Raw genomic sequence first — 14,945 nt, 5'->3', positions numbered from 1 at the left:
AGCTTTCCTGCTCCTCTGATGCTGCTTGGCCTGCTGTGTTAATCCAGCTCTACACCTTGTTATCTAGAGGAGCAAGTCCAAGGTCATTTCCAAAATTAATTTCTCTAATTTGGCTACTTATGTCTGGTATCATATCTCTCTGTCTCTCTTGGTTCGTTTATTGCTATTTCATTTTTATGCCCAGACTCTCTCTTGTTTATCTTGTGTTGTGTTCTTCTGCATCTGACCCATATTTGCTCTTTATCTCATTTTTCTTTTCAACTTAATTTCCCTCCAGATTAATTTGTTTGGTGTACTTTGGAAACTGGGGATCTGGGGCTCCCTCTGATGGCAGAGTGAGTAAACATGTGTCAGGCTTGAAAGGGCCCAGCTTTGTTTCCTGGGGCTAGGATTTTTAAATGAATTTGATGATCCGGATCGAACATGGACGGGGATCACAATTTAGCGCTACCATCTTCCAGGCTGGCTTGCACCCAAAATCCTGATCCTTTGCCATTTTGAATGAGGGTGGCTGGGGGTGGATTAGGCTGCCCACTGTTTGAGGCCAATTAAGTTTAATTACTGGGCCTATGAGGGCCTCATCCCCTCACTGACTGGAGTCACATTCAAACCGAGGTGCCGGGTTCGAGGTGGAGAGAAGGTCTAATGGATTCCCTCACGATGGGTTCATAATGACTGCCAGGTCACCGCTAGAGCCACTTGCCATGAACTGGAGAGGTTGCCATTCCAGGATTGTAGCCAGGCAACTGTGGATGTTTTGAAAAGTAAAAATAGACTTGCCTCAGCTTAAAAAAAAAACACAACAAAAGAACTGTGGATGCTGTAAATCAGAAACAATAACAGAAGTTTCTGGAAAAATGCTCAGCAGGTCTAGCAGCATTAAGAAAAATCAGTTTACGTTTTGTCTCCAGAATTTTGGGAATTCTGGACCCAAAACTTAAACTCTGATTTTTCTTAATGCTGCTAGACCTGCTGAGCTTTTTTCCAGCAACTTCTGTTATTGTTTCTGATTTTGTTTTTGTTCTTACTTCAGCTTGTTCCTCAACATCTCCATTTTCATATCAACAGTTCCATAATTGTGACCAATGGCGTGGCCTAACACTGTGTGATAGAGAACCTCCCATTAGTCTTCTACTGCTGGGAGTGCATCTGCTGTCTTTGAGGAGCTTGAAGTGCCCACAGACATGTTATTGTGATGCATAAGGGGGAATTGGCTCCCATTTCTGTTACCAGCCCCAGTCAGGAGGTCCAGCTGCTGGTCTGCTCCAGCTTCCTTATGACAGATAGGGACAAGATACTAGGAGATGGTGATGAGTGGGCAGCAGGAAGGGTGATGCCACTGGTTTCAATTCACCCAAGCTGATCACAACTTGATGATCACAACCGGACTGTTTGGGGGCAACTGCTGTTGTGGACACTGCTTGATTTTGCGTTTTACTGGCCTCACCATCCAGGGAGTATCTACCTACCCCAGCAACCCATCCTGCTTTGTGCTAGCGTCAGGTAATAATGGGATTGAACTCGACTGTGTGACTCTTCTGTGGCTGAATAGCTGAGTAAGACCCATCATTATGAGGATTATCTACGTAGGCTGGGTATTGGAATGAAACTTATGTGTTTGTCCATTTTTTAAACCATAAGTATCCCCATCCACTGTACCCCCTGCGTAATATGTAGATTCATAGACTCTTTACGGCATGGAAAGGGACCATTGTGCTCATTGTTCCTCACTGGTTCTATTCCCTAGTGCCAGTCTCATGTCATTTCACCCCCATGCCCTGCATGCCATTTCTATCCAAATAATTATCCAATGCCCTCTTGAATACTTCAATTGAATATAGAATATTGATTCTAACTATTGATCGTACTAAAAATTCAAAACATATTGAATACACGCTAGAAATCCAGCAACCAGTAAACACCTCCCTTCACACAGAGATTCACATTGCTGTGGTATCGTGTCATTCCATGGGACTGCTGCGGTCAGGAGCTGTGAACAGTGACAGTGAAGGCTCCAGATTTCCATCATACGTCTAAGTGGAAATTTCTCCCGTCCTTTCTGACTGGCGGCTGTCATATTTTGGAAGATGTGCGTATTGATACTCAAGGAGTCATAGAGCTCAGAAACAGACCCTTCAGCCCAATCCACGCCAAAACTGCATTAGTCCCACCTGCCTGCTCCTGGCTCATATTCCTCCAAACCTTTCCTGATCATGTACTTACCCAAGTGTCTTTTAAACATTGTAATTGTGCCTACATCCACCACTTCCTCAGGAAGTTAATTCCGCATACGAACCACCCTCTGTGCAAAAAATGTTTGCTCCTCATACCTTTTCAAAATCTCCTCTTACCTTAAAAATACACCCCCCTACTCAACCTAAGATAACTAAGTGTGAAGCTGGATGAAAAGAGCAGGCCAGGCAGCATCTCAGGAGCACAAAAGCTGACATTTTGGGCCTAGACCCTTCATCAGAGAGGGGGTTGGGGAGAGGGTTCTGGAATAAATTTGGCTGCAATCCAAATGTACCATCAAGTCCCAAAATGGGCCTTGAACCCAGGGCTTCCACTTAGAGGCAAAGACATTACCCGTAAGATGTTTGCACAACATCTGTGGAAATGCAATTGTGAGAAAAGGAGCACTTTGGCATTGAAATCACAGTGGGTTAGATTTCAGATTGTCCCTATTTATTAGGTAAAGATGCAATAAACTAATATTTGCCGTGATGTAGTGGAGAACTCAATGCTTCATGTTATTATTCCCTTGAAACTCTCAATACCTTCAGGGGCTCACATTGACACAGAAAGATGGGGAAATCCAGATGGTTCCAGCAGTGGTCACCCTTTCCTCTGAAAGGTGCACTGTTGAAATTCCTGTAGACCAAATTTCTCCATTGAATCATGACTTGAAGAAAATTTCCCCCTATAGACTGCTAATCTCACTATAAAGCACTTGTAAAGACAAGATTGCATCTCATAGAATAAAATGAAATTATACATTGCATTTTCTGGAGCCAACGGGTCTCCCCCACCTAGATAGAAATTTGATGAGGAGACCACCTCCCCCTCCCCCACCCCCACCTTTTGGGACAAGCAACTCTCCCATGTCATTTGATCACCAGTTGGCCACTAATTCCGGACAAGATCTGAAGTTACTGGAAAAGGTCTGGCAGCATCTGTGAAGCAAAATCTGAGTTAACGTTTCGGCTTCAATGACCCTTCCTCAGAGCTGATGATAGTGAGGAAAATGTTGGTTTATATGCAGAAGATAGGAAGGGGGAGAGGATAAGGAGTAAATGATAGGTGGGGAAAGAGCCCAAAGAGGGAGAAGGGTAGTTAGACAAACAAAGGAGTGGATAACGATCTGGCTGGGAAGGTGAATAGCTGTTGATGGGAACTGTTAGTGACAATTGTTAGTGTGAAATGGAAGACTATGTGATAACAAGGCCTGGTGCGTGGGGTGGGAAGCTCGGACATGGGACACTTCAGGCCCAAAAATTATTGAACTCAATATTGAGTCTTGAGGGCTGCAGGGTCCCCAAGCAGAAAATGAGGTGCTGTTCTTTCAGGCTTCACTGAAACACTGCAGCAAGCCTGAGACACAGATGTTGGCCAGGGAGCAGGGTGATATGTTAAAGCGGCAAACAACTGGAAATTCAGGGTTTTTTTTTGTGGGCAGAACGTAGATGGTCTACAAAGCATTCACCCAGTATACGCTTTGCTTACCCAATGTAGAGGAGACCATATTTTGAGTAGCAGATGCAGTAGACTAGATTCTGGGAAATGCAGATGAAGTGTTGCTCCACCTGGAAGGTATGTTTGGGCCCTTGGATACTGGGGATGGAAGAGGTAAATGGGCAGGTGTTACATCTTGGCCAGTTGCAGGGGAGGGTGCAGTGGCGAAGGAAGGGGGTGAAGGAAGTGTGGACCAGGTGTCCCAGAGGGAACACTCCCTGTGGAAGGCAGAGAAGGGAGGGAAGGGGAATATGTGTCTGGTGGTTGCAAATCGCTGGAGGTGGTGGAAATGGTGGCTGATGATCTTCTGGATGTGGATGCTGGTGGGATGGTAGGTAAGGACAAGGGGAACCCTATCATTGTTACAGGAGGGAAGAGAAGGGGTGAGGGCAGAAGTGCAGGAGATGGGTTGAACCTGGTTGAGGGCCCTTTCAACCACGGAGCTGGGAAATCCTCGGTTGAGGATGAAGGTGGATATTTCTGAGGCTCCCTTGTCGAAGTTGGCCTCATCTGAACATATGTGACGGAGACGGACGAGCTGAGAGAGTGGAATGGACTCTTTACAGGAAGCAGGGTTTGAGGATATATAGTCCAGGTCGCTGTGGGTGTCATTGTGTTTGCAGGCCAGTGTATCCCCTGAAATGGAAACAGAGATGTCGAGGAAGGGAAAGGAGGAGTAAGAGATAGACCAGGTGAAAGTGAGGGCAGGGTGGAAATTGGAGGCGAAAGTGATGAACTTTTCCAATTTTGAATGAGAGAGGGAAGCAGCACCAATGATATCATTGATATGTCGGAGGAAGAGTTGTGGGTGGGGGCCGTTAATTGGCTAGGGAAAGGGTCTCTGTCCCTCAGGGACAGGCTGGCAGGCTCTAATGGAGATGTGTGTGAGCAAGATGCAGAGAGGGTGGACATGTTAGTATTGTGTGGAAGGATACAGAAACACATTGCAAAGCATGCCTCCATTAGGTACAGGGAATTTGAAAACAATGCCTCCCCGACCCCTTGGCGATACGAGCCTGCGCCATTAAAGCTATGCTTCTCACTTGGCCTGGATCTCCCCTTGTGAGGTTGTGGGTAAGGTAATTGATCTGCCATTAGTTTGGCCACTCCAGGGCCATAATATGCCCCATAGAATTGCAGCTTTGTTAGAGTGAGGAGGTGGGAAGGTGGCTGGAAGGTGACAAGCATTTTGGCAAATATTCCCCCCTAATCTCTGCCATGCCACATTCAATGCCATGACAGAGGGAGAGTGGGCTGCGTAAAATCCAACTCCATGTTTTGATGACAACATTTATATTAAAATTAATGCTTAACACATAGCCTGGCAGTAAAAACATATGTTTGTATTTTTGGGAAGTGGGTTTCCCTACGATGAGGAAATCCATATATTCTTAATTCATTTCAATTTGTGTATAAACCAAACATAGTTATTTATTTTCTAATCTGGAATTATTAATTAGGAATGAAGGTGATCAGTGGTTTTAACTTTCGGGCTTGCTGTCTGTGGAAGCACATCAAAGTGATTGGCATCATTATTTGCCTGCTGACGGCATTGTCACATTCCATTCATATAGCATGAGCTTTAAGTTATCATTGGCCAAGAAGGAAACATAGCCACACAGATAACAAGATCTTTGAGAACAATTTTCTCAGAGAACAGTAGCTTCACCACACACTGAAAAATCCAAACCATTTCAGTAGTATGCAGTGTTTTTGTTTTAAAGCTAGGTTTGCATATCAGAGCAGAACACCTGCTCTCCACTGTATTCTTTAGTGAGCTCATTTTTTTTTGGTGACTAATAACTGGAATTTTTTATTCAAGCTATAACATTAATATATTATCAAAGTTTCCTCCTTGAAAAAGTAGGCTGTTTAACCACATTGCAGTATATTTATAAATTGCACAACTCCCAGGTTTGTTCAATGTGATCAAAAAGTCTTGCTTCAACAACATGCTACATCAATCGTTTAAATGAATTGACGGACCAAAAAGGCTTTGAAAATAATTGGAAGAGCTCCATGATGCTGCTGGATTAGAGATAGAGGGATCAAGATAAAAACAAATTTTGGGGAAATTGTGGGTACAGGGAGGGCTGGTTTCCACTCCCCCGCACTTCAGATCAGGGCAGTAGCTCTGTGATTGTGAATGGCACTGATCATCTTGAGTTGCCCTTGCTCTCTCCCTGGAGAACACCTGGCCCAGCCAGGCTTTTTACTGGTGTAAACGAGAGACCAACTGATAGTCTGCCTTCTGGTGCACTCCCCCATTGTCAAACTTCTTGGAATGTCCTCATGGTAATGATATAGGGCAAAAAGGTTGTGAACTCTTACCTTCCCTCTTATACCCCACTCAATCTCACTGACAGCCCCATTTGCACTGAATATTGTAAGAGGCCTGGAAAGATTAATTAATGTTCACTGCAGAAATAAGGACACAGTATTGCGTTTCATATTCTTTTAGTGAATGAACTATGTTAGGCCAAACACTTTTTCTTGCTACAACTATCTACAGAGGAGAGAGCTTGCCCAGAATGGATGAGAGTGAGCCCTGATGCAGTGTTGTACGGTAATCCAACGGTGAAAGATGGCACCTGAGGATTGGACATTTCGACATTGGTTTGGGTCTTGCGAGATGGTGGTGGTTCTGAGTAGTTTCAGACTCCTTTGTAGATGGACTTGTCTTTAAGCTATATCTTTTAATTTTCTCTGAAAACTAGCAAAATGGTGTTGGATTATAGCAACAAATGAAAGCTTTCTATTGTATTTTATTGTTTTTCTCAGTGTAAAATACACGTGACAATAAATAATTCATTCATTCCTTCATTAACTATCCATCATTTTAGCATGTCATGGGAATCCTCCACCATTTCCCCTCTTTCCAACAGCTGCCATTTTAGCATGCTCTGTAAAAGAATGAACTTTCTATTTATATAAAACCATCCACAGCCTTAGGCCATCCAAAAGCAGCTTAAAACTAATGAAGTACTTTTTCTTACATCTCATATTGTTACTGTTATAATGTTGAAAACGTCACAGCAAATTTGTGCAGGACATCTCCCACAGACACACAGCAAAGTGACCATGACCAGTTTATCTGTTTTAATTGAACACCAGAAAGGAGTGCTGTCCCTCTTCATTCCATGGATTTGAGAGGGCACGTGTGGACTCAGTTTAGCAATTCATTCAAGAGGTAACACCTCTGATTGTGCAACACTTACATTGAAATAAATAGACATGCATCGATATTGTGCCGTACAGTACCAAAGAATATTTAAACACCATTAAATAGTTTTGAAGTTTAGTTGTTGATGTTATGTAGAAATGCTGCAGCCAAACAGCAATTTGATAATCTGTTATCGCGATGTTTTGTCTAGCACAGGAGATTACTCCTCCTTCATAAAAAAAACCTCTGAGTCTGGGTCCATCCATTTAAGATGAGGATGAATTTCTTCTCAAAGAAAGCGGTGAATCTGTGGAACTGTTGAGGACAGATCATAAGGAATTTTCGAGGCTGAGCCAGATTTTTAATCAGTAAGAGAATGAAGGGTTGTGGATAGCAGGCAGGGAAGTGGAGTTGAGGATTATCAAAACAGCCGTGATTTCATTGAATGTCAGAGCAGATTTTGTGGGCTAAGTGGCCTGCTTCTGCTCCTTGTGATTCTACATGTTCTTTTACATACAGTGGAGAGGGCAGGTGGGGCCATAGTTCAGCTTCTCATGTGAGAGTGCAGCACCACTGCGCTGCCATGATTTTGTTTTTGGTGCTCATGTCCTGGAATAGGAATTGAACCCACAACATTTTGACTCAGACAGGGGTGCTGTGAAGATTTACCATCTCAACCCCATCCCTTGCCTGAGCACGGTGGCCCTAGGGTTCAACCATCACCAGTCGCTTCTCTCTAATGAGAGAGCAGCTCTATTGTCCAGTCGGAATATGGCACCTTTCTCTTCTTCTGCTGCTGAAAACCACTGAAATGTCAGTATTGACCACCAGGTACAATAATCAGGACAATTAGATCCGTGATGTTTAGGTTAGATAACTCAGTGATGCGATTCAACTGTCTCTTGTACTTAGATGATTATTCATGTTCAACTGTACAGCTGAATTTATTTCTAACTGTTTACAGGTTGCCATTCCAAATGCCATTAACTCTGTCCTGATTTTGGTGGAAAAAGACTCTACATTCAGACCTGAAAGGGACCCATGTGTCCAGGTAAACCAGATTTTCAGTAAGATGAGAGCAAGAAGTTGCAGTTATGATGCTACAGTTAAGCTGGTTGGAATATTTCTGTGAGGTTCTGAGGAAGCAACAAACCTGCCTGACCAACTCGTACAAAACTCTGATGCTTGCACTCTAACTCGCACCAAGTCCTGTTCAGCACCCTCCCTGTGATCCCTGACCGACGTTGCTCTCAACTTCAACAAGGCCTTGATTTCAAAATTCTCATCCTTTTGTTTAGCCTCTCCACAGTCCTGCTGTCTCCTTAGCGATGTAATTTCATTGATCCCCACAACATGGGATTTTGCTGTCTCACAGTCCAAGGCACCTGGTTTCAATCCCAGCCTTGGATGACTGTCTATGTGGAGTTTACATGTTCTCTCCATAGCTGTGTGGGTTTCCTCTAGGAGGTCTAGTTTCCACCCAGAGACATGCAGGTTAGATGGGTTGGCCATGCTGCATTACCCATAGTGTCCATGGATGTGTCAGTTAGGTGGATCAGCCATGGGAAATGCAGGCTTATAGGGTAGGGGAGCGATTTGGTCTGGGCTTGTTGGGTCAAGAGGCCTGTCCACACACTGGGGATTCTATTCGAACATAGGAGGTATCCACATTCCACCCCACTCTTACAAGCCATGCCTTCAACTGTTGAATTTTGATGCTCCTGCGAGCTGACTCTGAACGTTTTATCACATTAAAGGTGCTATCTAAATGCAAGCTATTGTGCAGCAATGCTTTTATTGGTGGACCTGGTATTATTTTGAACTTGCTGTTCTTCCACTGTTTCATTTAATTATAGATTTATCTTTTCTAACGGTCGAACCATTCAATATCATTGATTGTGATTTGGAATGGAAACAAAAAAATGGTTTCGGTTGGATGTAATACCTGGAAAGGAAAATGCATTTCCAAACAAATATTTGTGTAGAAATCATATTAAATCCTACTTTCATGTTAACAGTTAAATTCAGCGTTTAGATTTGGGTCAGGCTGAAAAATATAACTACTTTAAATGCAGGTGTTTTATGATAAACTTACAAGTGTGATTTAGCACCTTTTCCAAGAATTCTTTTATTTCATTTGTCTGCCATAAATGTGGTCTGCCAATAGAATTCAGATGTCCAATAGCTTGGTGTGAACTTTGGTATGACCACATCCGTCAACAACATGGGATGAGGCTGAACAAACAAAGTCTCCCAGACTAATGACCAAAATTATAGAAATTTCCCGAATACAACAGAATTCCTCCTGGAAGATGCAGTGAATGATGAGTATCGTCTTCCAGTAGATTCCGGCATAGAGTTTGGCGGCATGCAGGATTTTCTGTCCAAGTTTAGTAAATGTGGAACATACAGCTGTAATGTTCAATGTTCTATGTTCTATAAGCTGAAGCCAGGTCCTCAGGGCAGGCATTTTTTTGTTGTGATTCTGTGACACTTCTGTCCCGCAAGAATCCTGGCACAAGTGTACATGCAGGTGGACTGGCCATGTAAAATTGCCAGGGATGTGCATGTAGGTAGATTAGTTATGGGAAATGCAGCGTTGCAGGAATAGAGTAGGGGGCAATGGTTTGGCTGGGATGCTGTTCGCAGGGTCAGTGTGGACTTGTTGAGCTGAATGGCCTGTTTCCACATTATGGGGATTCTATCATTTATTCTGATTCTGAAAAAAAATCTTCACCTCCTGTGGCTGTGAATGGTATAATAGCTGTTTCAATAACTGGATGTGAGTTTGCTCGCTGAGCTGGAAGGTTAGTTTTCAGACGCTTTGTCACTTTTTTTTATTTGAAAAAATATACTTCATTCATAGAATGTACAAAAAATAAAACATTTATACACCTACCCAGTCATGCAAGCCGCTCCGGGTTACCCAGGGGGGGTACGTACACCAACTTAAGGAAAAAAAAACAAACAAAGAAGGAAAAAAAACGAAGCAAAGAAAATACCCCAGCAGTCGTCACCCCGCACAGTCCCAGTTGGCCCCCTGACCAGTTGGGGAAGGTGCCAGCTGGGCCCAGTTACCAGGTGGGGCCCTTTCTTCCTATTCTGGATGAGGGGTTTCATACCGTGGTCTTTCCCCACTGCACCTTGGCGGCGGCTGCCCCAAGCTTTAGCGCGTCCCTCAGCACGTAGTCCTGGACCTTGGAGTGCGCCAGCCTGCAACATTCGGTTGGGGTCAGTTCTTTCAGCTGGCAAACCAGCAAGTTTCGGGCAGACCAAAGAGCGTCTTTCACCGCATTGATGGTCCTCCAGGCACAGTTGATGTTGGTCTCGGTGTGCGTCCCGGGAAACAGCCCGTAGAGCACGGAGTCCCGTGCCACGGAGCTGCTCGGGACGAACCTCGACAAATACCACTGCATCCTCCTCCAGACCTCCTGTGCATAGGCACACTCCAGAAGGAGGTGATCGACAGTCGCGTCCCCCCCGCAGCCACCTCGAGGGCAGCGTGCAGTGGTGCAGAGATTCTGGGCATGCATAAAGGATCTCCATGGCAGAGCCCCTCTCACCACCAGCCAAGCAATGTCCTTGTGCTTGTTTGAAAGTTCTGGCGATGAGGCATTCTGCCAAACGACTTTGGCAGTCTGCGTGGGGAACCACACGACGGGATCCACCCTCTCCTTTTCCCAAAGGGTCTCGAGGATACTACGTGCTGACCACTGCCTGACGGCCTTGTGGTCAAGGGTGTTTCCCTTCAAAAATTTCTCCATGAAGGACAGGTGGTACGGGACGGTCCAACTACTCGGAGCGTTCCGCGGCAACGAGGCCAGGCCCGTCCTTCGCAACACCGGGGACAGGTAGAACCTCAGTAAGTAGTGACACTTGATGTTTGCGTATTGAGGATCTACGCACAGCTTGATGCAGCCGCACACAAAGGTAGCCGTCAGGGCGAGGGTGGCGTTCGGTACGCCCTTCCCCCATTTTCCAGGTCTTTGTTCATGGTGTCCCTGTGGACCCGGTCCATCCTCGACCCCCAAATGAAGTGGAAGATGGCCCGGGTGACCGCAGCGGCACAGGTCCAGGGAATAGGCCAGGCCTGTGCCACATACAACAGTACCTAAAGCCCCTCGCACCTGACAACGAGGTTCTTACCTGCGATGGAGAGGGACCGGAGCGTCCACCTGCCTAGTTTCTGCTTCAGTTTGGTGATACGCTCCTCCCAAGTCTTAGTGCACGCCCCAGCTCCACCAAACCAAACACCCAGCACCTTCAGGTAGTCTGTCCTGACGGTGAAGGGGATGAAGGAGCAGTCGTCCCAGTTCCCAAAGAGCATGACCTCACTCTTACCCCTATTGACTTTGGGACCCGAGGCCAGTTCAAACTGGCCGCAGATGTCCAACAGTCTATTCACCGACCGACGATCGGTGCAGAAGACGGCGACATTGTCCATGTACAGGGAGGTCTTGACCTGACGGCCTCCGCTGCCTGGGATAGTCACGCCCTTCAGGCTCACGTCCTTCCTGATGGATGCGCCAAGGGGCTCCACACAGCACACGAACAAGGCAAGAGAGAGTGGGCAGCCCTGCCTGACTCCAGATCTAACAGGAAAACTGTCTGATTCCCACCCGTTGATCGAGACTGCACTAACGACGTTGGTGTAGAGCAGCCGGATCCAATTGCGGATACCCTCCCTGAACCCCAATTTGGAGAGGACGTCCCTCATGTAAGCATGAGAGACCCTGTCGAAGGCCTTCTCCTGCTCCAGGCTGACGAGGCAGGTGTCCACCTGCCTGTCCTGTACGTAGGCGATCGTATCCCTGATGAGCGCGAGGCTCTCAGCGATCTTCCTGCCCGGCACAGCACAGGTTTGGTCAGGGTGAATCACCGACTCCAGGACAGACCTGACCCGGTTGGCTATGACCTTGGCCAGGATTTTGTAGTCCACGTTCAATAGTGAAATGGGACGCCAATTCTTAATTTCTTCCCTCTCCCCCTTCCTCTTGTAAATGAGGGTGATGATGCCCTTCCTCAGAGACTTGCACATTTCCCCTGCCTGAAGCGCACTATCGTACACCTCCAGCAGGTCCTGGCCGACCAGGTCCCACAGAGCGAAATACAGCTTGACCGGTAAGCCGTTGCTCCCGGGAGTCTTATTCCTCTCCAAGGACTTGAGGGCTCTGGTCAGCTCATCCAGGGATATCGGCCGGTCCAGCCACTCCCTCGTGCTGTCGTCTAAGACCTCCGTGATAGACGACAGGAACGACTCGGAGGCTGTGCTGTCCGTGGGCTTCGTGTCGTACAGTCTAGCATAGAAGGATCTGCTGATCCTCAAAATGTCGGGCCGAGACGACTTCACCGAGCCGTCATCCTCCTTCAGCCGGCTAAGCACAGACCTCTCTTTGTGCACCTTCTGAAAGAAGAAGCGCGAGCATGTCTCGTCCTGCTCCACGGAGCGGATCCTGGACCGGAAGATTATCTGGAGGCCTCCGCGGCGAAGAGCGAGGCTTGCTGGCCCCTCACCTCACGGAGGTCCTCCATGACATCGACCCCCATCAACTGCAGAAGGAGCAGGTTCTGCACCCTTTTCTGGAGTCGCGACAGCTTTCCCCGCCTCTCTCTCGCTTTCCGAACACCCTTGAGGACAAAGAGCCTCTTGATGTTCTCCTTCACCGTCTCCCACCAGTCGCCCGGAGACTCAAAGAGGGGTTTCACGGTTCTCCAACCGGCGTACTCCCTCTTAAGCTCCTCGACGTTCTGTGGGGTCAACAGTCATGTTGAGCTTCCACATCCCCTTGCCGCCTGGCTGGTCGTCCTGTAAGTGACAGTCGGCCAGCAGGAGGCAGTGGTCAGAGAAGAACACCGGCTTGACGCCGGTGGACCTGACCAAGAACGCCCGTGACACAAACAGGAAGTCTATCCTTGAACGAATAGACCTGTCTGGCCGCGACCAGGTGTATCTCCGCTGTGCTCTGTCTGCAGGGGTGCTGAAGACGTCGAGCAGCTTGGCGTCCTTCACTGTGCCCATCAGGAATCTGGACGTGACGTCCAGTTGACTCCCTCCACCCGCTGTCCCCACGCCGGATCTTCCATATGCATCAATGATGCAGTTGAAGTCTCCGCCTAGGATGACCGGCCTGGACGTAGCCAGCAGGGGTGGAAGCCGCTGCAGGACGGCCAACCGCTCACTCCGTACCGCTGGGGCGTACACGTTGATCAGCCTCAGGGGAGCGTTCCTGTAGGTGACATCAACCACTAGGAGGCGCCCCACCACCACCGCCTGAACTTGAGAGATGGTGAAGTCGCGTCCCCGCAGCAGAATAGCCAGGCCCGAGGAGCGACAGTCGTTACCCCCCCGAACAGATCGAAGGCCCACAGGTCCAGGCGCCGGACCATTTCCCGTACCTGCCGAGGTGCGGTATCTCGCACTCCTGCAGAAACAGGATGTCCGCCTTGACGGTGGTCAGGTAGGCCAACGTGGATACACATCTTGCGGTTGACTTGACGCTGCGCACATTAATGCTCGCAACTCGTACCCCCAATGTGGGCAGTGACCGCAGTACCCTCCCCAAGTCCAAGGTCCAGCCCCTCTATCTGTCCCTTCATGCCCAATGCTCGGGCTAACTGCTGGACGCTCTCTGGGCTGAGGAAACCGTCCGTGCTGCCTTCCAGGTGGCATCCCCCCGTCGGGGGTACGGAGGCAGGAGAGTCCGGCTCTGGGTCAGGCTGGGGACACGCTGTTTCCTCCTTCCCGCCTGGAAGTTCCGGGGGGCCCTCCAGTGCCCCAGCGGCACATGACTGGGTGTCAGAGGGAGCCTCCGGATGCCTCCCTTCACCTGGAAGCAGGGTGCTGCTTTCCTTCTCCCTTGAGATCTTTAACTTCTGCTTCGGGTGGGCCCTCTCCGAATCCCCCTCGTCAGAGGATCTCTTATAGCCCCCCTGTAGCTGCCTCTTCCCGCCTGATGGTTGTGGTTCCTGAGCCCGCCGACGTGCCTTCCTCCTCGCTTTCCGGACCGTCGTCCACTCCCCTGGGTCGCCTGTCGCCGCCTCCATCGACTCCGGGTTGTCGGGGGGGATCGGAGCCTGCAGGGGTGCTTTGCTGGCCTCGGGCCCATCCTGCGGCGCTGGGCCCTCCTGCACAACCTGGCCCTCCTGCACATTAGTGGGGTCCTTGCAGGGCCCTGGTGCCTTCCTCTCCTCCAGGAGGGCTGGCCCCGCATTGCCCCTGCCAGCGACCTGGGCGTAGGTGGTCCCCCGCTGCGGGCATGCCCTATAGAGGTGGCCCGCTTCCCTGCAAAGGTTGCAGCTTTTCTCTTGTGGGCAATCCTTTGCAAGGTGTCCCTCCTTCCTGCAGATGGTGGCTTTGCAGTCGGCCGCCACGTGACCTGACCTGCCACAGGCATGGCAGACTTTAGGTTGCCCTGCGTAGGTCAGGTAGCCCTTGCTCCCGCCAATTGTGAAGCTGGACGATGGGTGTACGATGTTCCCGTCTGCGCCCATCCTCAGCGTCGCCTTGACCTGCCTCTTACTGGTCCAGATGCCAAAGGGGTCCATGATGTCAGTTAGGTCCCCTTCCACCTTCACGTACCTTCCAAGGTCAGGACATCAACTGCTGGCACATGCAGGTTGTACATGTGTACAGTCACCATACGGCTCCTCTGCACTGGCATCAAGAACAGTGGGACAGCGGTCAATACAGAGAGGGGGCCCTCACCTCCTTTCTCCTTGAAAACCTCCAGGAAGCGCTCGCAAAGCTTGGCACTCCTGAAGGTCACATCGTAAAAACATCCTCCGGGGAAATCCTGCAGGCAGTAAATGTCCGCAGCAGCGAACCCACAACCGTCCAACAGGACCCTCTTCACAAAGAAGGCGTGGTCCACAGGTGCCCCTTCATCCACCTTCTTCACGGAAACACGGATGGTGTTCCGGACCCCCTGACCTGGGGCACGAGCACTCGCCGCAGCCATCGCTGCAGGTTGGCTGCTCCCCTGAACCAGCGTTCGGCCGAAGCCAGCATTAAGATCCACTGGTTGCAAGGGTGCACAGCCAACCCGACGTC

The 14,945-nt window shown here is 48.7% G+C and overlaps 1 protein-coding gene across 5 annotated transcripts in view; it reads left to right on the top strand.

The window, feature by feature from the left end:
• Nucleotides 1-14,945, top strand: part of zgc:158766 (uncharacterized protein LOC100009641 homolog) — a 288,496-nt gene that overhangs the window by 221,391 nt on the left and 52,160 nt on the right. For all 5 annotated transcript variants that reach the window (XM_048559826.1, XM_048559809.2, XM_048559817.2 and 2 more), the window contains exon 7: nt 7,860-7,946. In XM_048559826.1, coding sequence (XP_048415783.1) covers nt 7,860-7,946 — 87 coding nt within the window. The remainder of the gene's footprint in view (nt 1-7,859; nt 7,947-14,945) is intronic.

This window comes from Stegostoma tigrinum, chromosome 2, assembly GCF_030684315.1.
Source record: "Stegostoma tigrinum isolate sSteTig4 chromosome 2, sSteTig4.hap1, whole genome shotgun sequence".
NCBI classification, from domain to species: domain Eukaryota; kingdom Metazoa; phylum Chordata; class Chondrichthyes; order Orectolobiformes; family Stegostomatidae; genus Stegostoma; species Stegostoma tigrinum.
Note: the sequence above shows the minus strand (reverse complement) of the source record. Positions and strands in the feature narration are given on the sequence as shown.